Raw genomic sequence first — 24,023 nt, forward strand, 5'->3', positions numbered from 1 at the left:
GTCCATACCCCTCCAGTCCCCTCCTATCCATGTAACGATCCAGTCTTTCCTTAAATGTAACCAATGATCCCGCCTCGACCACGTCTGCCGGAAGCTCATTCCACATCCCCACCACCCTCTGCGTAAAGAAATTTCCCCTCATGTTCCCCTTATAATTTTCCCCCTTCAATCTTAAACCATGTCCTCTAGTTTGAATCTCCCCCACTCTTAATTGAAAAAGCCTATCCACATTTACTCTGTCTGTCCCTTGTAAAATCTTAAACACCTCGATCAAGTCCCCTCTCAATCTTCTACGCTCCAGAGAAAAAAGCCCCAGTCTGCACAACCTTTCCCTGTAACTCAAACCTTGAAATCCTCTCAACATTCTCGTGAACCTTCTCTGCACTCTCTCTATTTTGTTTATATCTTTCCTATAATTTGGTGACCAAAACTGTACACAGTACTCCAAATTTGGCCTCACCAATGCCTTGTATTGATGGTGCATCAGGAGGTTCACTAGTTTATCAGAATGTACCAGTAAAAGCAGATTCTGTACATTCACTGCCCAATCGTAAAATCTCAGATTTGGAATTTTTGAGGATGAGCTTTATTTATGCGAGGTTGTTTTCCTTGCCATATGTACGAAAAGATAAACCAATCCACTGAATCAAATAAAGATTTAGGATTGAAGATTGGTAAAGCTTGAAAAAGATACAGAAATTGAGGTAAAATGTTCATTTTAATCAAATTGATGCATCCAACCATTGTAAAGGATAAGGGTGACCATCCCGATAATAATTCTTTAATCTGATTCAATGATTAACAAAAATAGGTTTTTATAACTCCTTGTAATTGTAATTCCCAGATATGTGAATTGGCCTTAAAAAGGAAATTGGAATATCTTGAGAAAGACCCCTTTAGGGGCAATAGTTCACTCTTTATGCAGATTTAATTTTTAACCTGAGAACTGACTAAAATGGGCAGATGAGGTCAATATATTTGGATTAGAAATGTCAGGATTTGAAATAAAATAAAAATCATTATACTCCTTGGCTCCAAGGCCATTTAAAGGAGGAGGAAAAACTCTGCACGAACCTCCCTTATTGACTCCAGTAGTTAAACCCACCCCCTCGCAGCAGAATTAAGCCCTGACTCTCCAACTGTAGCCATCTCTCCATCGCCTTCGACATCATCCAATGATGTAGAACAATATTGTTCTGTAACAATGTTGTTGTGTATTTGGAAGTATTTAAGTGTTTTACATGCATAAAAAGCCGAAATATTTACTCTATGTGCTATATACTAAGATAAACATTTGACTGATGCTAAATAAGGACTGTTTGTAAATCTTCTGACTTGAATACAAATTCGAGTTAGACAGACTTGGGTAACAGAACTAGTTTTTAACCTGGGGACTACCTGTCTAGAAGACCGTTTCCATCCAGCACACAGGATCTGCGACCCACTACCATAAAGAACAAGTCAGGATGGTCAGGCTGGGGAATAGCTCTTCCCAGAGGCTGAGAGATTGATGAATGGGGTTCTGTAACTGGCACGTTTGGCATAACGGTTAGAGCAGCGCTGCTACAGCGCCAATGTTCGGGACCGGGGTTCGAATCCTGTGCTGTCTGTGAGGGCTCAGGTTTCCTCCCACTGTTTGAAACGTACCGGGGTGTAGGTGGAATTGGCAGCACTGGCTCATGTATGAATGTAGATTTAAAACTGAGTAGATCATCCCAAAATACTTATTTTAAATTATCTCCTTGTATACCTGTGGCTATGCTGTACATTATGTGTATATTTAGATCTTGATCTAAATGTTTGTGTCAGAGCTCACATATTCTACATTTTATCCTGAAGTAATATCATCAATTTCAACATATTCCCATTTACACAGAACACTTCCTTTTTTTCAACAGGACAAGCGCATTGGTAGAGATCTATCTCAATTTCTACCAGGCATTGCAGAGGACCTGTTGCATCCTCCAGTTCCAGGGTTGCACATAACCAGACAAATTACCAGACAAACTCACGGACACTAAATACAAAGTAAATCTCAAGGTAGGTGGTCTTGATTACGTTGGACTTGTCTGTAGTCAGGGAGCTGAGGGAAGTTGCCTCCCATTTGAAGCAGGCTGAGGATCTCTCCTCTCATGATGGGTTGAATGTTTCTGTCCTGTACGAGATCATTGCTGCAAGGTTTATCTGGGGCATGCTCCTTCCCTTGTCCACTGGCTGCCTAGTGGCACAGAGCCACTGTCTCGCAACTACTGGGTCCCAGCTTCAATCCTGACACTGGGTTCTGTCTGGGTTTACTCTGCCCCCATGACTGTACGGGCTTCTTCTCTCGCTGTCAACCATCTCTTTGTGGTGTGCTGATGTAGCAGCATGCACAAACCCAAAAGACTGTTCATGACTTGGTAGCTCCCAGTGTGACTGGCTCAGGAGGGGCTGGCTCAAGTCTGTATTTGGGTTGGCTGATTGACAGCCGGATGGGTAGAGTCAGCCCTTGGGTGGTCTTCCTGCAGTTGGCCGGTGGTCATATCACCACACCCTTCACGTGAGTTAACAGCAAGGAAGATGTTACAAGTTGAGAGAGACTGGGTGATCGACTGTCAACGGTTGGCATAGTGGTTGGAGGCAGCTTCCTAGGCTTGAATCTGGTTCTGTCTGTAAGGAGTTTGTATGTTCTCCCCATGTCTGCACAGGTTTCCTCCAGGTGCTCTGGTTTCCTCCCACCATTCAAAAATGCAAGGGGGCTGTAGGTCATTTGGGGTATTTGGGTGGCACGTGGGAGAAGGGCTTTAACTGTGCTGTGCATTTTAACAAAACAACAGCTGGGTTGGCTGAAATACCATGTTTCCCTTTGACTGTAGAAGCCATTGGAAAATAAGGAGGGGGGAGTGAGATGAATTGGATTGATTGCTGGAAGGAAGCAGAGATCTAATGGCTGAATGGCCCTCTTTGATCTGCTGTTGGCCATCATATTGTGGGACGGTAACTGCAGATCAGAAGTCTATACAGAGGATCATTCAAACAGTTGACAGGATTATCAGGTTCTCCCTCTACAGAGGACATTTAAATTTTATTCATAGAATGGTAGAAGCTGATTCTGAAACCTGTGCCACCCAATTACACCCACATTAACCTTCACCCCTGTACGTTTTGGATGGTAGGAGGAAACCTGAGCACCAAAATGCTGGAGGAACTCGGCTGGTCTTTCAGTGTCCATAGGAGACAAAGATCTATCGCCAACGTTTCGGGCCTGAGGCATTCCTCAAGGAGAATGAGCCAGAATCAGGAAACCTCAGAAGGGAGGCAGTCCTGGCTGGGGGAGGAACCCAGGCCAACAAAGGGTGTTAGTTGGAGACGAGGAGGGATGAGGTGAGAATTGATCATGTCTGTGTGAAAGGAGATGGAGGGGGGGAAGGGAGAGAGACAAAGCTGCGGGGGGAGGTGACATGGAAGAGGTGAGGGAAGGAGGTTTAATGAAAGCCAGAGAAGTTGATATTAATGCCATCCAGTTGGAGGGGACCCAGTTGGAAGATGAGGTGTTGTTCCTCCAATTTGCGGATGGTCTCAGTCTGGCCGTACATGAGACCATGGACAGACATGTCGGCAAGGGAATGGGATGGGGAATTGAAGTGGGTGGCCACTGGGAGATCCACGCTATTGCAACAGACAGATCGAAAGTGCTCAATGAAGCAAATGGTGGGGAGGGAGGAGGTGTGGGCACAAGTGGAGCATCTCCTGTGGTCACAGGGGAAAGTGCCAAGGGGATGATTGGTGGGGAGGGAGGAGAGAATAAGAGGGAGTAGTCCCTGAGGAAGGTGGAGAGGGAAGTATATGTCTAGTGGTGGGATCACGTAGTAGGTGGTGGAAATGGTGGAGGAGGATGCGTTGGATGCGGAGGCCGGTGGGGTGTTAGGTGAGGACAAGAGGAATCCTGCCCTTGTTGCACATGGGAGCAGAGGGGGCCAGGGCAGATGTAGGGGTCATGGGGGTGAGGTCTGAGTTGATGGTGGTGGTGACATTGTTTAAAGAAGGACATATCTGATGAACTGGCATGGAATTTCTTGTCCTGGGAGCAGATGTGATGGAGACAGAGGAATTAAATGGAATCCTTGCAGGGTACAGGGTGTAGTCGAGGTTGATGGGGAGTTGGTGGGCTTGTTGAAGATGTCAGGTCATCTTTTGACTGGGCACTCTCTAATTGGATGGCATTAATGTTGACTTATCTGGCTTTTGTTAAACCCCCATCCCCTCACTTCTTACCGCCAGCTCTGTATCTCTCCCTTTTCCCCATCTCCTTTCACATCGACATGATCAATTCTTACTTCGTCTCTCATTATATCCAATTAACACCATTTGTTGGTCTGGATTCCTCCCCGAACCAGCCCTGTCTGAATTCTGAGGTTTCCTGCTTCTGGCTTATTTTGCTTATTCCTGGAAGAAGGGCTCAGGCCCGAAACGTCGATTGTACATCTTTGTCTCCTATGGACGCTATAAAGACCAGCTGAGTTCCTCTGGCATGTCAGGGTGTTTTTAACACACATTACCATCAGGAAGGAGATTCAGGATCATTAAAATCAGGATTCCCTGGCTGGGAACTAGTTTCTTCCCACTGGCTGTGAGATTGATGAATGGTTTCCTGTAAATGAAGTTCATTGTCATCTGATTGTACAAGTACAACCCGACGAAACAGTGTTCTCCAGTCCTTGATGCAAAGCACACAGACACACAACCAGACATAACACACATACACATGCAGGACAAGTATTTCATCCATACAAATAAATATTTTGTCAAAAATACGAGAGTCTCGGAGGGTGAATGTGAGCAGTTCCTTGGGTCATTCAGCGTTCTCACTGCCCATGGGAAGAAGCTGTTCCTCAGCCTGGTGGTCCTGGCTCTAATCCTTCTGGATCTCTTCCCTGACAGGAGCAGCTGAAAGATGCTGTGTGCGGGGTGGAAGGGGTCCTCAAAGATTTTGCACGCCATCTTCAGACAACAATCCTGGTAGATCACATCAATGGGGTGGGGGGAAGGGAGACTCCAGTCATCCTCTCTGTCACTGTATTTGTACGATCCTGTGGATTGACCTCCAATCCTTTTCTTGACAGTAAATCATCCCAAAATATTTACGTATATTTATTTCGATTATTTGTGATTTTTAGGTGCTGTGTATTGTGTCTGTGGTCTGGAGAGACACTGTTTCATTGGGTTGTACATGTACACTCAGATGATGATGACCATAGAACACTACAGCACAGTACAGGCCCTTCAGCCCTCGATGTTGTGCCAACCCATATATTCCTTACAAAATGTACTAAACCCTCCCTACCCTGTAACACTCTATTTTTCTTCCATCCATGTGCCCGTCTAAGAATCTCTTGAATGTCCCTAATGTTTCAGCCTCCACCACCACCCCTGGCAAAGCATTTGAGGTACCCACTACTTTGTATTTAATAAAAATACTTACCCCTGTTGTTGTCCACCCTATCTCTGCCTCTCAGAATCTTGTCAACCTCTATCAAGTCTCCTCTCATCCTTCTACGCTCCAAAGAGAAAAATTACAGCTCTGCTAACCTTGGCCCATGAGACTAGTTTCCTAATCTAGGCAACATCCTGGTAAATCTTCTCTGAACCCTCTCCAGAGCTTCCAGTAATGAGGTGACCAGAACTGAACACAATACTCCAAGTGTGGTCTTACCAGAGATTTGTAGAGTTGTAACATGACCTCTCGACTCCTGAACTCAATCCCCCTATTAATGAAGCCCAGCATCCCAAAGACCTTCTTAACTACCCTATCAACCATGTGGCGATCTTGAGGGATGTATGGATTTGAACCCCAAAGTCCCTCTGTTTATCCACACTCTTAACCCTGTTCTCACCCTTCTGGTTTGTTCTTCCAAAATGCATCACCTCACACTTATCTAGATTGAACTCCATCTGCATCTTTTCTGTCCAACTCTGCGTCCTCTCTATATCTTCTTGTAACCTTTGACAACCTTCAGCTCCATTCACAACTCCTACAACATTGATGTCATCCGCAAACTTACTGACCCATCCTTCCGCCTCTTCATCCAGATCATTTATAAAAAAGCAAGGGTCCCAGAACAGATCCCTACAGCCCCTCCACTAGTCACCGACCTTCAGGCAGAATACTTTCCTTCCACTACTACACTCTGTTTACTACCTACAAGTCAATTTTTTATCCACAAGCGAAGGTTCAATGATCCCTTGATTCATAATTTTCTGAATGAGTCTCTCATGGGGGACCTTGTCAAATGCCTTGCTAAAATCCATGTAGACCACATCTACCACCTGACCCTCATCAATTTCTTTTGTTACCTCCTCAAAAAACTCAATTAGACTCGTGAGGCACGACCTTCCCTTCACAAAGCCACACTGACTGTCTTTGAGTAGACTGGACTTCTCCATATGCTCATAGATCCTTTCCTTAAGAATCCTCTCCAATAGTTTACACACCACTGACGTAAGACTCTCTGGTCTAGAATTCCCAGGATTCTCCCTGTCACCTTTTTTTAAACAAGGGGCCTACATTTGCCATTATCCAATCCTCTGGCACCTTCCCTGTGGCCAAAGGAGAATTCAAATATCATAGCTCCTGTTCCAGCTATCTCTTCCCTCTCTTCCCACAGCAGCCTGGCATATATCGCCTTTGATGTTTTTAAGAAGATCCAACTCTTGCGCTTCCTTAATCTCCACATTGTCCAGCACACAGGCCTATTCAATTCTGATCTCACCCTGATCATGGACCTTTTCTCGTGTGAGTACTGTCGCAAAGTATTCATTTAGGACCTTCCCCAACCTCCTCCGCCTCCACCTGCACCTCCAGGCACATGTTTCCCCACCTTCATTCTCCTCATCCTTCTGTTCTTCACGGACACATAGAAAGCCTTGGGGTTCTCCTTATTTCTACTTGCCAAGGCCTTCTCATGCCCCCTTCGAGCTCTCCTTTCTTAAGCTCCTTCCTGGCTACCATATACTTCTCATGAGGTAGGTAGGTTAATTGGTGTAAATTGGGCAGTCCCAGATGGGCCTTTTATCATGCTGTATGTCTTAATTAAAGGCAGGAAATGCTTTCCAGAGGATCCAATTTCCACAGGCTCTTTCCTGATAGTTCAAGCTGCCCTAACCCCTCCTGCAGGAGTCGCTCGATTAAATGTCCAAAGAACCATGGAACATTACAGTACAGAAACAGGCCCATTCAACCCTTCTAGTCCTTGCCGAACTATAAATTGGTCCAAGTACGTGGGCTTGTGGAGTCCAGATAGAAAATGGGGACGCGTGAAGAATGAAAGAAGTCACACATTAGAGGGGTTGCATTCAAGGTGAGGGGGGTTTACAAGTGTGTGTCAAGTGAGTGGTGGGAGCCTAGAATGGGCTGTTAGGTACAACACTATTACAGCATCAGTGACCTGACTTCTCCTCGGGGGCTCCAATTTCTTCCCGCTCTCCAAAACATATCATACAAGGACCATTTGACAGCTCTTGGCCTGTACTCGTTGAAATTTAAGGGAAAGAGCGGGTGGGATCTCATTGAAATATTTTGAATGTTGAAAGATGTGGACAGAGTAGATGGGAGAGTCTAAGACAAGGGGGCACAACTTCAGGATTGCAGGGCGTCCACTTAGAACAGAGATATAGAGGAATTTCTTCATCCAGAAGGTGGGGAATCTGTGGAATATTTTGCCACGGACGGTTGTGGAGGCCAGGTCATTGGGTGTATTTAAGGCAGAGATTGATAGGTTCTTGATTAACCAGGGCATCAAAGGTTATGGGGAGAAGGCCAGGCAGTGGGGCTGAATGGAGAAATGGATCAGCTCGTGATTAAATGGTAGAGCAGACTCAATGGGCTGAATAGACTATTCCGGGTGCAATGTTTTATGACAAGGTCACAAGGAGAATTGGTCCACCAGACCAAGAGCCCACAGGGTCCAGGACATGTTGTTCAAATTGGATCCAAAATTAGAAATCTAAGTGATGCTGGAATCCGGGGCACAAACAAAAACATCAGCTGGAGAAATTCAGTAGGTCGAGCAGCATCTATGGAGAGAAAGGAATTATCAGTTTTGGGTCAAAATCCTTCCTCAAGATGGTCTTTTTTAAAATTTAAGTTTAAACATTCAGCACATTTACAGGCCCTTTTTGCCCATGAGACCGTGCCAGCCAACTTACACCCTCAGTAGGTTTCAAGTGATGGGAGGAAACTGGAGCCCCCGGGGAAAACCCACACAGACACCGGGAGAACTAACAAACTCCTTACAGACAGTACGGGATTTGAACCCCGGCCCCAATTGTTGGCACTGTAAAAGCGCTGCGTTAACTGCTATGCCAACTGTGAAGGACTTTGACCCATCAACCTGACTATTCCATCTCGCCCACTGTGTGGTGTCCTGTTACCCAGAATCAGACACACACAGAGATAAAGACTGTACAACAGGCTTTAATACACAAAGACTTCCACAGAGCCAGGCTGGCTATGGCTGCAGCAACTCTGAGTGAGGCCTCGGGAGGCCGGCACAGAGACTTATATCCTGGAGGGTGATTAACACCCGACCGGGTGGGGCTTGATCCCTTCAGGCCGACTGATTGAGAGCCGGCCAGGTGTTGTCCTTTCCCCTACACTCCTGCAGGTATAGAGGTTGCCCCCTGCAGTAGGCCAGTGATGTATCACCACATCAACCCCTTCTTTAAAATTGTCCGGGGGGGGCAGTAACAAGTAATAGCACCCACTATGTACATACAATATTTATAGGTTGAGACAATTCGGCGGCCGCTGGGGTCTCCGTGACTGTCGTAGGACTGGCTCCTGGTCGCTGGTCAGAGGGGAAGTCGTGGGGAGGCTGGCAGCAGTGGTCTGTGTGACTGGTGTGGTGCCGCACGGAGGGGTGGCCAGGGGGGCCGGGGTTGACGTATGCGGGTCGTATTGGATGGGTGGGGGGGGGGCGGGTTCGTCTCCTTAGGCTGAAGCGGGCCCCTAGTGGTCAAGAAGGCCCTTACGTGCCCCATAGCTGCCTGGGGATGGGGATGTATGCCTGGTCAGCGTCATCCTGGGTTGGAGGGTGGCATGGTGTGGTGAGTGCACCTGCTGGTGATTGAGACGGTGTCCTCCCTGCCACTGCCGAACATAACGTACGTGTAGTTATGGTTTGCATGAAGGAAGAAGACCTGCTCGACCAGAGCTTCGGCCTTGTGTGTCCGTACGTGCTTACGCAGAAGCACTGGTCCCGGGGACATGAGCCACGCAGAAGAAGCGGGGATTATACTCCACACAGACCCGACAGGCCTCAGTCATGTCCCTGAAGTTCTTGATGGTGTACAGCAGATTTCGGGACTTAACGAAATGGTATAACCGGGTGACGCCCGGATGGCAGAGTGACTCGTGCAATGCCTGCAGCCTGTCATCATACATAGATGCGCAGGTCTGAGAGAGGGCATCTGGGAGACGTTAAACTTCCTGGGGCGATACTGGATGTCGTAGCTGTAAGTTGCCAGCTCGACTCTCCAGCACAGGATCTTGTCATTCTTTATCTTGCTCTTGTGGGTAGTGTTAAATATGAGCTGGTCTGTGAGGCGGGTGAATCTCCTGCTGACTAGGTAGTGGCGCTAGTGGCGGACTGCTTCCACAATCGCCTGGGCCTCCTTCTTTTCAATGGCGGAGTGCCCTAGCTCGGAGCCGTGGAGGGTCCTGGAGAAGAAAGCGACGGGGCACCCCCCCTTGGCTGAGGGTAGCAGCGAGGGCCACCTCGGAGGCATCGCTCTCCACCTTGGAAGGGGGAGTCCTCATATTTAGGATATTTAGGATGTCACTGGCCATGGGGGTAGTGCCAAAGGATTGGAGAGTGGCGCATGTGTTCTGCTGTTTAAGAAAGGGTCCAAATGTAAACCTGGGAATTATAGGCCCGTGAGTCTGACGTCTGTGGTGGGCAAATTGATGGAAAGTGTTCTGAGGGATGGTATTTACAAATATTTGGAGGTACAGGGATTGATAGGGAGTAATCAGCATGGTTTTGTCAGGGGTAGATCATGCTTGACAAACCTGATTGAGTTTTTCGAGGGGGATACAAAAAAGGTTGATGAAGGGAAAGCTGTGGATGTTGTCTATTTAGACTTTAATAAAGCTTTTGACAAAGTTCCCCACAGGAGGTTAGGAAAAAAGGTGGAGGCATTAGGTATAAATAAGGAGGTAGTGCAATGGATTCAGCCATGGTTGGATGGGAGGTGTCAGAGAGTAGTGGTGAAAATTGTTTGTCCAATTGGAGGCCAGTGATTAGTGGAGTTCCTCAGGGATCGGTCCTGGGTCCACTATTATTTGTTACATATATTAACGATCTGGAAGTAGGGGTGGAGAATTGGATAAGCAAGTTTGCGGATGATACAAAGATTGGTGGTCTTGTGGACAGTGAGGTAGATTACCGTAGATTAAAAGGTGATTTAGGAAGGCTGGAGGTGTGGGCTGAGAAATGGCTGATGGAATTTAATACAGATAAGTGTGAGGTGTTACATTTTGGAAAGGCAAATCTAAATAGGTCATATACATTAAATGGTAGGCTATTGAGGAGTGCAGAGCAACAAAGGGATTTAGGAGTGATGGTAAATAGTACCCTCAAGGCTGATACTCAGGTAGATGGTGTGGTGAAGAAGGCATTTGGAATGTTGGCCTTCATAAATCGGAGTATTGAATTCAAGAGTAGGGAGGTTATGATGAAATTGTACAAGGCATTGGTGAGGCCAAATTTGGAGTACTGTGTACAGTTTTGGTCACCAAATTATAGGAAAGATATAAACAAAATAGAGAGAGTGCAGAGAAGGTTCACGAGAATGTTGACAGGATTTCAAGGTCTGAGTTCCAGGGAAAGGTTGTGCAGACTGGGGCTTTTTTCTCTGGAGCGTAGAAGATTGAGGGGGGACTTGATAGAGGTGTTTAAGATTTTAAAAGGGACAGACAGAGTAAATGTGGATAGGCTTTTTCAATTAAGAAAGGGGGAGATTCAAACTAGAGGACATGGTTTAAGATTGAAGGGGAAAATTATAAGGGGAACATGAGGGGAAATTTCTTTACGCAGAGGGTGGTGGGGATGTGGAATGAGCTTCCGACAGACGTGGTCGAGGCGGGATCATTGGTTACATTTAAGGAAAGACTGGATAGTTACATGGATAGGAGAGGACTGGAGGGGTATGGACCGGGTGCTGGTCAGTGGGACTAGGAGGGTGGGGATTTGCTACGGCATGGACTAGTAGGGCCGAACTGGCCTGTTCTGTGCTGTAAGTGGTTATATATCGTTTTATATATATGGTTATATATATCCACAGCCTGCATCGTGGCGTCTGCGATGTCTTGCTTGATGAGGGTGAAGGCTGCCTGCACCTCAGGTGGGCGGGGAAAAGTTGTGGCTTGGGCCAGTGAGTGGACCTTATCCGAGAAGCGAGGGATTCACTGCAAGTAATAAGAGAACAGGGCCAGGCACCTGCAGAGGGCCTTTAGTGTGGGGGGGGGAGGGTTAACTCGATTAATGGGCGCATCCTTTCCGGATTTGGGCCGACGACTCCATGGGGCACGATGTATCCCAGGATGGCGAGGCGGGTGGTGCTGAACACACACTTCTCCTTGTTGTAAGTGAGGTTCAGCTCCACGGCCGTCTGGAGGAATATTTCCAGGTTAGCATCGTGGTCCTGCTGGTTATGGCCGCTGATAGTGACGTTATCCAGATATGGGAACATCGCCTTCAGCTTGTGCCAGTCTACCATGCAATCCATGTCCTGCTGGAAGATGGAGACCCCGTTCGTGACCCCAAAAGGAACCCGGCGGAACTGGTACAGGTGCCCGTCTGCCTCAAAGGCGGTGTAGGGCTTGTCTTTCAGGGATTTGGTGATATGTCGACTTGAGGTCAATTGTGGAGAAAACCTGGTAGCGGGCTATCTCATTGACCATGTCGGCGATTCTCGGCAGGGGGTATGCATCCAGCTGGGTGTACCGATCAATGGTCTGGCTGTAATCCACGACCATCCTCGTTTACTTCCGCCTTTGACCACCAGGACTTGGGATCTCCAAGGGCTGTTACTGGGCTCTATAATGCCTTCCGCCAGGAGTTGCTGCACCTCGACCTTGATGAAGTCCCTGTCTGCAGCGCAATAGCGTCTACTTCTGGCGGTGATCGGCTTGCAGCCTAACGCAAGATGTGGAAAGATTGTCGGTGGGGTGATGCGCAGTGTGGAGAGGCTGCAGGTTGGCTGGGGCTGGTAGGTTGGCATGCTGTGCAATCTGAATGGAGGTTGGGGCCCCCTGAAGGCAAGGGTGACACTCTGCAAATGGCACTGGAAATCCAGGCCCAGGAGAAGTGGTGCGCAGAGTTTGGGCATGACCAGGAGCCTGAATCCAACAGTCTTATATTTGGCAGTGAGGGCGATCGAGCAGCTGGTGGGGTGGACCTTTAACCTTAGGGAGTGGGCCACGCTTGGGTGAATGAAGCTCTCAGTGCTGCCACTGTCCAACAGGCACATTGTTACCTGCCCGTTGACTCGCACATCCATCATCGAGTGCCTGAGATTGTGGGGGGATGTCCCTGGTCAGTGTGGTGACGGCCAGAACCGACTTGGAGTCGTCGCTATCCGGAGGGATGGGGAGCATTGATAGGGTGGTCTGGTCATCACCTGTGTTGACCACGTTGACATCGGTCGTGAGGTGCAGCATCCGGTAGCTGATGGCCTCCGAAGGTGTGGGGAGCATTGGTAGGGTAGCCTGGTCATCACCCGTGTTGCCCATGTCATTCTCAATGTCATCAGAGGTCCTCTGTGTCGGGTGTTGCCTGGCTCAAGATGGCGGCGGCACGTGGGGGGCTGCTGCTTGACTGGCCTCCTTCCCCAGCCGTGTCCACTGCGCCGGGGGAAGTGACGTCATGTAAGCTAGAAGTGACTTCCCGCCGTGAGCCGGAAGTAATGTTGCTGTAGTTTTCAGTGAGCGGCGCCGGCAGGGACTGGTGCAGATGCTCGGGGCATATGCTGTGACAGTCGCTGGCAAGGGCAGATGTGCAGTTGAAGTTGGGGAAGGGGGAAGTCGTCACGGGGACAATGGCGCACGTGGGGGGGTCTGCGGGGGAGGTGGGGAGGTCATAGAGAGCCGCTGAACTGCCGGCAGGTTTAGAGAGGCACACTTTTGTGAAGTGGCCTTTCTTGCCGCATCAGGAACATTACTGGTTCCTAGCAGTTTTGGTGTGATTGTCGATCTGACCCACACCGGGACCCACGGTAATTACAGAGGTGCCGGGCGCCTGCTGCAGCGACATTCTCCTCCCCAGCTCAGCCTGGGGCTGCAGCTGCAGTGTGAGAGGGCCATGAAGGAGCCTGGGGGAACCTAAAATCAAAGGCTTCGACGTGCAGGTCTGCTGCTTCCAGGGTTTGGACCACTTCCACAGTCTTGGTTAGGGCATAGATGTTGTCTTCCAGCAGCCTCTGCCAGACAGCCCTTGAGCGTAGCCCTTGGACGAAGGTATCCCGGATCAGCCTCTTGACCTCCTCTACATCTACCCCGGGTTCAGCCAGACACAGTCGGGCCAACTCTCACAAGTGTCCCAGGTAAGACTCAGCCTTCTCCCGGGGTTGCTGGGCTCGGGTGTTGAGGAGGTACCTTGCACAGACCATGGTCATGGGGGGCTTGTACAAGTTCTCGAGAGTGTCCATTGTGCTCTTATATGTGGAGCAGCCTTTGGTTACCTGGAAGGCGCGGGGACCCAGCTTTGACAGGAGTAGGACCAACCTCTTCCAATCAGAGTCCAGGATGTCATCATCGTGTACCTCGATGATTGCCTCGGCCACGTGCTGCCAGATCTCGAAGCGTGCCTGTGCTTCCGGGTGGCGTGGGTCGATCTCGAGGCTCCCTGCGCACAGGAGTTTTTCCATAGCTGCCAAGGGAAAATTTTTTGGATTAAATTGTTGTGCCCACAATCAGACACACACAGAAATAACAACTGTACAACGCAAGCTTATATCCCGGAGGGTGATTGACACCCGACTGGGTGGGGCTTGATCCCTTCAGGCCGAATGATTGACAACCGGCCAGGTGTTGTCCTGTCCCCTTACACTCCTGCAGGTACAGAGGTTGCCCCCTGCAGTCGGTCAGTGGTGTTAATGGTCGACCCATCAAGTTCACATGGCCAATCTGTTTTGTTTGGTCAGGATCCAAAATTGGTTTGGCGATGGGAGAGAGAATGATGTTTGAGGACAGATTTTTTGATGAGAAGTCTGTTGCCGTTGGTACACCTCCTGTCCATATCCCTGCAGAGGTCCAGCCTCCACAACCCTCCAAGGCAGAGACGTCCTGAGATTCAACACCTTTTCCATCCGCTGTGTGTGGGAAGTGTAAGAGCCCACAATTCATGAAAGGAAATCAGGTCAAGTGCAGCAAGTTGGCAAACAGGTCAGACAGCTTCATGAGGAGAGTGACTTGGGTAATGATGGTTTTGGGTGACTATTGGCAACATTTTCTATTTCATTCCCCCCCCACCCCTGCTCTTGTTTCATTCCCAATCAATAGACAGACATGCTGGAGAAACTCGGCGGGTCGCACAGCCTCCATCAGAAGGGGAATCAACGTTTCAGCCTGGGCCCTTTGTCAAGTTAGACCCATATAGCTAAAGAATGTTTCAGCACAGAAAAAACAGGTCATTGAACCCTTCTGGTCTGTGCTGACCAATAAAACCAGCTAGTCCAACTGACCTTCTCTCATTCCATAACCCTCCAGACCTCTCCTATCCATGGATGTATCCAATTTATTTTTAAAACTACATTCACGACATCAGATGACAGCTCATTCCACACTCCCACCACTCTCTGAGTGAAAAACTTTCCCCTAATGATCCTCTAATACTTCTCCCCTTTCAGCCAAAACACAGCAACATCCTAGTAAATTTTCTCTGCTCTTTCAATCTCATTGATATCTTTCCTGCTGCTGGGCGACCAGAAGTGCGCACAATATTCTAAATGTGGCCTCTCCAATGACTTGAATAACTTCAACATAACATCCCAACTCCTGTACTCAACACTTCGATTTATAAAGGCTAAGATGCCAAAATCTCTCTTTACAACCCTGTCAACATGTGACACCACCTTCAGGGAACAATGTATCTCTATTCCCAGATCTCTCTGCTCTGCTAAACTCCTCAATAGCCGACCATTTATCGTGTACGTCCTACCCTGATTTGCTCTTCCAAAGTGCAAATTAAGCAAAACTACCTGCAAGGATGTTAGTCCCCTCCAGTTCAGGTGCAGACCATCCTGTCAGAACAGGTTCCACCTTCCCTGGAAGGGAGCCTCAGTTATCCAGAAACCCGAGGCCCTCCCTCTCTCCCTCCTGCGCCATCTCTTTTGCCACATGTTAAACTGAATTATCTGTGTGTTTCTCACCTCACTGGCACGGGCAGCAATCCTGAGACTGCAACCCTGGACATCCTCTCCCTCAACTTTACTCCGAACTCCTTGACCTCTCCTATCAGGACCCCCTCACCCTTCCTGCCCATGTCATTAGCCTGACATGGACCATGACATGTGGTTGCTCGCCCTCCCTTCTGAGAATCAGGAGCACGTGATCAGAGATAACACGGACCCTGGCACCAGGAAGGCCACAAACCATCCGGGATAATAAATCACTCCCACAGAACCTCGGGTCTGTCTATCAAATTGCCTGGCATGACTGCAATCCTCTCTTCCCTCCTTCCCTTCTGAGCTGAGGGTCCAGTCCCAGATGACAATGTATCCCTGGTACATCAGTCCCTCCAACAGTATCCAAAACATTGTTAATGGGAATGGCCACGGCCTTCCCTCCTCTCTCTGCTTCTGCCTCTCTTGACAGTCACCCTTCCTCCCTACCCTTAGGGGTGACCACCTCCCTGAAGCTCCCCTCTATCACAACCTCTGCTTCCCGAATGACCCTGAGATCATCCAGCTCCCTAACTTGATCTTCCAGGAGCTGCAGCTGTGATGCACCTCTTACAGGTGTAACCATCAGGGGCACTTGTACTGCCCCCTGACATCCCACGTCCTGCAATCAGAACACTGGACGGCCCAAACTGCTGGCTCCATAACTTAATTCTTACAATAATCACAATTAATGACAGGAACTTATCCCCTTATCTTACGAGGAGAAAGCTTTTCCCCAGTCACTGCTCGACAAAGGCACCTCAACACCCCACCTTGTCACTGGGCCCTGCCAATAGCTCTCCCTCCACTAATTACTCTCCACCTTTGAACCCATTTGGTTTCCAGCCCTAATGAATTGTCTTGATTGAACACACCCCTAATCAACTAATCTCTCTCTGCCTCCTCGCAGTACATGGAAAGGAGGTTATGTTTTTAAACCTGGTGCCTGAACCCTGCTGACATCATTCACGCCTGCACAGTCGGCCTTATTCCCCTCCCCGAGCTCACAGCCTACACGTTAAAACTGCAATAAAAAAATATCTGCTCCGTGACCCCCAGCCTGGGCCCACTCACTACCCTGCAACCCCCGGCCCAAGCCTGGGCCCACAAACTGCCCTGTGACCTCCCCCCCACCATCCCCCAGCCTGGGATAGGGAGAGGAAAGGGAGGGACAGATGGGGGAGTACAGATAAGAGGCTACAGGTGGCTACGGATGGGAGAGTAGAAAAAAAAACAGCTGAGGGGTGATGGGGAAGGTGGCAGCTCTGAACGGAAAGGGAAAGGGAACTGGAGAAAAGGAGATGGAGGGAAGAGAGAGAGAGAGAGAGAGAGAGAGAGAGAGAGAGAGAGAGAGAGAGAGAGAGAGAGAGAGAGATGGAGGAGGGGAGGTTCCCCTTCACTCCCTACAGATGCTGTGTGATCTGCTGAGTTTCTCCAGCACATTTGTGTGTTGTGCTCAACCACAGCATCGGGCGGCTTTCTTGTTTAACACTTTGCATCACTTTGTGATTTTATTTTTCAGAAAAATGACTTCCAATACAATACATTTAGATGACTTGAATATTGATTATATTTTTGAAAATTATACCGACACTTATAATGACGATTCATCTGCGTCACCTTGCAAACAACTGATTAACAGTTATTCCATTGGCACGGTCTTGGCTGTCATCAACAGCTTGGTTTGTCTCCTGGCTGTGACGGGGAACCTGCTGGTCATGGTCGTCATACTCCACAACCGCCGCACCGTATCATCCACGGATGTCTACCTGCTCAACCTCGCCACTGCCGACCTGCTCTTTGCCGTCACCCTGCCCTTCTGGGCCGTGGACGCAGTGTCTGGGTGGGTGTTTGGGGATGTCATGTGTAAGGTCATCAGTGTGATGCAGGAGGTGAACATTTACAGTGGGATCCTGCTGCTGGCCTGCATCAGTGTCAACCGCTACCTGGCCATTGTCCACTCTGCCCAGTCCCACAAGCAGAAGAGGCTGTTCTTCATCAGACTGGTGTGCGCTGCCGTGTGGGTGTTGGCCCTTCTCCTGTCTTTGCCCATTCTCTACAGGGGCGAGTTCACGTACTCCGGCAGAACCCTGTGTTACGAGACCCTCGATGCTGAATCGGCTGCAACGTGGAGAATAATCACCAGGTTCTGTCGACATATTGTAGGGTTCCTCATCCCACTGGGAGTCATGGTCTTCTGTTACAGCGTCACCATCTTCAAACTGTGTCAGACGAAGGGGTTCCAGAAAGAGAAAGCCATGAAGGTCATCATTGCCGTGGTCCTCGCTTTCCTCATCTGTTGGCTGCCCTACAACATCACCGTGTTCATCGACACCCTGTTGAGGAGCAAGCTCATCACCGACTCTTGTGATAGGCGCCATCACCTCGACAGGGCTCTGTCTGCGACTCAGTGCTTGGGATTCCTGCACAGCTGCATTAATCCCATCTTGTACGCGTTCATCGGGGTGAAGTTCAGGAGGAACCTGGTCAAACTCCTGACCGATAAAGGCCTCATGAACGAAAGTGAAGAATCCCAGGATAGAAAATCTGCATCCTACGCAGTCACTGGAATGATATCAAAGTCCTGTTAGTCACGTTGTGGAGAGACTGTTCAAACTTTCAATAAATTCGTTCAAGACTGTCATTTAACAAAGAACAGTCAAAATCTGTCCCTTTTCAGCCTGGGGAATTGCCATTTCTAATTGCTTTTTGATCACAAGTCGAGATGGAGAAACATACTTTCAACAAATGCCCAACAACAATAACTGCAGATGCTGCAAATATGAAACATTTTAGTATCAGGAACTCAGGTTCGAATCCCACACGGTCTGTGAAGAGTTTGTATGTTCTCCCTGTGTCTCCTCCAGGGAATCCAGTTCCCTCCCACCCTTCAAAACATACAGGGTTGTAGGTGTAATTGGGCAGCTGGGGCTCGTGGACTGGAAGGTCCTGTTACCGTGCTGTGTGTCTAAATTTAAAAAAAACCCAGAAAATGGCACATGGCTATGAACCATTAACATGGTTTTTCTATCTTCACAGACTCTGAGTTATTTCAGCGTTTTACGTTTTCATCTGTGAACAAATGTTACTGCTGTTTGGAACTGTTGTGTGAATCAGCTTTGCTTTCACTTTGGATCTCCTTTTTATCAAATAAAAGACGTGCTACAGTCAGCGACATTGTGACCAGGTCAGGACTTTTTGCCAATAACACACGCCCAGCAGGTAATGTCCAAGACAGGCTTCTTGCAAGGTACTCCCAGCACACCCTCGCGATTTGTGCTATCTCCACACCAACCCCCTGCACTGTTTAATTTGTGCCCATGTTGAGGTTTTCTCCCTGACCATGAAAGTCTGCAGACACTGTGATTGTAGTAAAAACATTCTGAAATGCTGGAGGAGCTTGGCCGGTCTCGCAGCATCCGTAGGAGACAAAGATCTATCACTGACCTTTCAGGCCTTCAAGGGATGGGCAGAATGAGCCAGAAGCAGGAAATCTCAGAATTCAGATAGCACCAGTTGGGGGAGGAACCCAGGCCAACAAATGGCATTAATTGGATATGATAAAGAATTGATTGATCTTGTCTGTGTGAAAGGTGACAGGGAAAGGAGAGAGAGAGAGCTGGAGGAAGGCAGTGGGAGAAGAGGTGAGAGGGGTGTGTGTGATTTTAACGAAAGCCAGAGCAGTTATTAATGCCATCCGGTTGGAGGGTGCCCAGTTGGAAGATGAGGTGTGATTCCTCCAATTTGCAGGTGGTCTCAGTCTGGCTGTGCATGAGACCACGGACAGATATGTTGGCAAGGGAACAGGATGGGGAATTGAAATGGGTGGCCACTGGGAGATCCACATTATTACAGTGGACAGAGCTGAGGTGCCCAACAAAGTGATCTCCCGGTCTGTATCCAGTCTCTCCGATGTAGAGGAGACCACAATGGAAGCACCGGATGCAGTAGACGACCCCCGCAGATTCACACGTGAAGTGTTGCTTCACTTGTAAAGGACAGTTTGGGTCCCAGAGTGGTGGTGAGGGAGGAGGTGTGGGCGCAAGTGGAGCATCTCTCTTATCAAAGCAATCTAATTCACATCTAGGGAAGAAATCTCTTGACCCAGAAGAAGGTGAGTCTCTATAACTTTCTGCCCAAGGAGGCTGTGGAGGACCAGTCACTGACCAGTACATAGACTTGGGGTGGGCAACCTTTAACCATGCATGGGCCAGATGGTGTGTCTGTGAGCCACACTGATACCACCATAAACAAAATAAATAATGAAACACAGACATTTTGTCAGTGAACTTTTCCATTGTCGCTGCTTGAAGTACAATGTACAAAGTATGAACAGAACTGTGGATAATTTATCCAAAAATATCCTACAGAAAAAACTCAAGTAATGAGATCAACCGAGTTCCTTCCAATAAACTATGAGGATGCATTTCAGGTCAGGGAAGGGATCTTCAAATCTGGAAATGCACCAAAAATCACAAGTCAGCAGATTGAAGACTCCCTAAACAAAGTCAATCTGAAGATATAATAACAGATACATTTGTTGTTAAGAAATTTATTACTAATATGTATATAAAATTACAAGAGACTAATGAAAAAAGATTTATATAAACTAAAAATCCGATGGGAGAAAGATTTAAATATACAGGAGATTTGGTCAAAATTATGAAAGTGTTACAAATACAATAAATGTTAGATATCAAATGGTTCAATATAATTTTCTTCATCAATTGTATTATACTCCACAGAAGTTAAATGGACTTGATCCTAATTATTCCAATAAGTATTTTCGACGTGCAAAAGAAAGAGGGACTTTTTTGCTTTCATTGTTCTCATCCAATTTATAAATGTTTGTCCTAATCCAAATTTAGCAAGTGTCTTAAAGAGAGAGTCCCATTCTACTCCATCAAATGCCTTTTCTGCATCTGAAGCCACTGCTACACTTACATTTTCTTGCTTTTGGGATAGATGAATTAAACTAATCAACCTAGTTACACTATCTGCCTATTTTATTTTTTTAATAAATCCTGTTTGTCCTTGTTAATTAGTTTTGGTCAAAAAAATTTCTAGCTTATTTGCCAGTAATTTAGCTACTATCTTGTAATCCAAATTTAATAACGATATCGGTCTATAAGGCGACAGCATTAGTGGATCTTTACCTTTTTTTGGAATTACCATCATAATTGCTGTCTTAAAAGAATCAGGTAAATTTCTAGTTTCTTCCAGTTGTATTAAAACTTTCATAAATACAGGAATCACCACATCTTTAAATTCTTTATAAAATTCTGATGTAAATCCATTTTCACCTTGGGATTTATTATTTTGTAAAGAAGCTATAATTCTTGCAACCTCTTCAACTGTAAAAGAGTTTCCTAATATTTTCTGTTCTTCCATACTTGGGCAGATTTATTTGAGTTAAAAATCGATCAATTTTGTTATCATCCTGCATAGATTTTGACTTATATAATTTTGTATAAAATTGCTTAAAACAATTATTTATATCCTGGGGTTTATATGTAACCTGTCTCATCTCTACAATAATAGCTTTTGATTCTTGTTCTGTTTTCAATTGCCCTGCTAACACTTTATGTCCATATAATGTCTGTTTATTTCTCATAGTCATTTTTTCCATTTCTATGAGATTGTTGTGTTATACAATAACTTTTTATTCAAAAGAATTATTTTTTTCTTCTGATGACTATTAATTCTTTTTCTAAAGTCAAAATTTCTGTCTCTAAATTATTAATTTGAGACATATACTCCTTTCTAACTTTAAAAGAAAAACTTATTCTCTGTCGTCTTCTACACACCTTCTTTGCAACCCAAAGAACAAATTTATTATCCATTAAGTCAGCATTAATGTCCAAGAATTGCTTTATCTGATTTCTAATAAACTGAAAAAAGTCCTTTTTTATCAACTTGCTATTAAACCTCCATCTAAAACTTGTATCCTGCTTGTCTTCTCAATATAATGCAAAGAACAAGGGAGAATGATCTGATATAAGCCTTGCCTTATACTGAACCTGTTGTACCCTACCTTGAAGTCTTGCTGATAATAAAATCATATCAATTCTGGAATATGAATCATGTCTGTTAGACATGTCTGGGATGTATCCTTCTCCAAATATCCACCAAATTCAGGTCCTCCATTAGCGACAAAATTATTTTTGCTGCTTTAGATTTCAACACACTCTTTGTAGATCTATCCAATAAAGGGTCAAGGCAAAAATTAAAATCTCCACCCACTAAGATATTTTTATTAGCTTCTCCAATATTTAAAAAAGTTTCACCTGAATTTACCATCATCCACATTTTGTGCATAAATATTCATTAATGTTAGCTGTTCAGAAAAAAAATCTGACAATTTATTTAAAAAAACAACCAAATGGGTCTAAGATTGTATTTTTTATTTTAATTGGAAGATTTTTATTGATCAAAATTGCCACTCCTCTAGCTTTTGCATTAAAATGTAATGCTACTACTGTTCCAACCCAGTCCCTTTTTAATTTTTGATGTTCTTTTCCAATTAAATGTGTACCTTGCAGAAAAGCTTCATTTTTTTTAAAACATATCTCAAAACTTTCTTTCTCTTTATGGGGTTTTGGAGTCCATTTACATTAAAACTCAGAAATTTTAATCCTTTACTCATTGTAAAAATTTAACAATTCTTACACTTTCCCCCTTCATCAGTTCCCACCTCTTAACCAACCTCTTAAATACCAAATAAACATTAAATCCAGTAAAGAAGAATAGTATTTGATTGAATACTTGGAAAAAAGAGAGAAATAGAAAAGAAAGCCCCCCTTGAGTATTGTCATAAAGTCCTGTGACAATGCTACCACCCTCCATTTTTCGGGTTGTGACTAAAACTGCAAAATAACGTGCACGGTTCAGCAGGAACCAGACAGCATATCTCCGGCTCCTCTAATTATATTAAACTCATCTCTTCAATATAACAAACCTCCAGATTTCTTTCTCCACAAGAATATAACTTTACAGCTTTAAGTGTCCACTCTTTGGGTCAATTCTTGATGCACATCTGACAAACTTTCTGGATATTCTTGAACATATTCCAGATTCCTAAAAAATCTACTTGGACCTCCTTGAACAAATACTTTCAAAGTTTCAGGATAATGCAGAATAAAAGTATATCCCTTCTTCCACATTGTATTTTTAACTGGATTAAACATTTTCTTCAATAATTCAAAGGTTATATCAGGATGAAATAAAATCTTGTTCCCTCCAAATTCCTGTGGTAACCTGTTTAGCTGCTAATTCCAAGATTTTACCCTCATTTGATAATGAAGAAATTTGATGAAAATAGGCCTCGACTTTTGATCTGGCTGAGGTTTAGGTCTAAGGGCTCTATGAGTTTGCTCAATCTCAATATCTACTTTAAAATGCTCTTGTCCAAAGGTCTAAGGGATTCAATGTTGTAAAAATCGAATAATATCTTCTCCTTCCTCTCCTTCTTTCAGGCCAATAATCTTGACTAAAATGTTCTAATGAATCCACTTTCTCAGACAATTGCTTATTCATGGCCAACACTTGCTCTAATCCTTCATTCACTTCAGCTATTTTTTCTTGAAGAAATTGACTTTCAAAATTAATGCTTTGAATTCTTTCTTCCACTTCCCGATACCTTTTCTGCATCTCTTGAAACAAATTCTCATACTTTATTAACTTTAGCCTCTGATCTCTTAATTTCTTGTCTTATTAACTTCAACTCTTCCAAAATCAGAACCAGTGTGGTTTGAGATTTAGGGAATAGTTTTAACTTTCTTTCTCCCCCCCCTTGTTCTTCCAACAATTCCTTTGAGCTTTGTTCTTCTTCTTCTCCTTTTTTTGCCAGCTTTAATCATTCCCCCTCCTCAGAGAGCCTCTCGGACTGGCCCGGGACCCTGTCTAATGGGCTTGCTGAGCCATGGTGACAGGGCCTCCCATTGCTGTCGACTGCTTGTGTGTGACTCCTCGCGCAGTCGAATTGCTCCCCTCCCTGACTTGTCCGGGCATCCTGTTGAAGGGAAGCTGCAGCTTGCTGGGAGGTGAGTCGGGAGGCCCTCCGATCAAAGACTGGGCTCCTCTACAGGTCCCGGCTTCTTCTCCATGTTAGGTCCTTCTGATTGTTTTTTATTGCATGAGCTTTTTTTTGCTTTTTTTTGTCTTTCTTTGACTGTTTTCTCTTCCTCTTTGATTGTATATAACTTATTCAGATGAATTTCAAGCTTTTCTCTTTACTTCTTTGTCTCTTTTTCTTCTTTATTCTCAGAGGAGCTAGATTTCTCGTCCTGGCCCAACGTCATCACGTGATGTCCCCAGGAGACTCATTCAGAAAGTCATGAGTCATGGGATCAGTGGAACCTTGACCATGTGGATAAAAACAATTGGCTTGTAGGATGAAAGCCGAGAGTAGTAGTGGAAGGAAAGTATTCTGCCTAGAGGTCAGTGACTAGTGGAGGAGCTGCAGGGATCTGTTCTGGGATCCCTGCTCTTTGTGATTTTTATAAATGACCTGGATGAAGAGGCGGAAGGATGGGTTAGTAAGTTTGCAGATGACATGAAGGTTGGAGGAGTTGTGGATGGAGCTGAAGGTTGTCGAAGGTCAC

General features: G+C 46.1%; 1 protein-coding gene across 6 annotated transcripts; it reads left to right on the forward strand.

Moving 5' to 3' along the window:
• Window positions 1–1,910: 1,910 nt before the first annotated feature.
• LOC138762301 (C-X-C chemokine receptor type 1-like) lies at window positions 1,911–20,407 on the forward strand. 6 transcript variants are annotated; one of them, XM_069936038.1, is made up of 4 exons: window positions 1,911–2,040; window positions 12,046–12,249; window positions 13,453–13,581; window positions 16,943–20,407. In XM_069936038.1, exons 2-4 carry the CDS (start codon window positions 12,212–12,214, stop codon window positions 18,009–18,011), a joined length of 1,236 nt encoding a protein of 411 aa, XP_069792139.1. In that variant the 5' UTR covers window positions 1,911–2,040; window positions 12,046–12,211; the 3' UTR covers window positions 18,012–20,407. The 6 variants fall into 6 exon arrangements, with proteins under 6 accessions (XP_069792139.1, XP_069792140.1, XP_069792141.1 ...); XM_069936039.1 differs by having other exon boundaries at window positions 13,456–13,581; XM_069936040.1 differs by lacking the exon at window positions 12,046–12,249 and adding an exon at window positions 14,287–14,422.
• The last annotated feature ends 3,616 nt before the right edge of the window (window positions 20,408–24,023 follow it).

Source organism: Narcine bancroftii, chromosome 4 (assembly GCF_036971445.1).
Source record: "Narcine bancroftii isolate sNarBan1 chromosome 4, sNarBan1.hap1, whole genome shotgun sequence".
Classification (NCBI taxonomy): Eukaryota; Metazoa; Chordata; class Chondrichthyes; order Torpediniformes; family Narcinidae; genus Narcine; species Narcine bancroftii.

Bases quoted from the DNA above. Each gene is read 5' to 3' on its own strand.
- LOC138762301 (XM_069936038.1), top strand. From the start codon at position 12,212: ATGCGCAGTGTGGAGAGGCTGCAGGTTGGCTGGGGCTG. The intron at 12,250-13,452 runs GTAGGTTGGCAT...GTTGTCTTCCAG, and splicing joins CTGCAGGTTGGCTGGGGCTG to CAGCCTCTGCCAGACAGCCC. The intron at 13,582-16,942 runs GTAAGACTCAGC...TTTATTTTTCAG, and splicing joins AACTCTCACAAGTGTCCCAG to AAAAATGACTTCCAATACAA.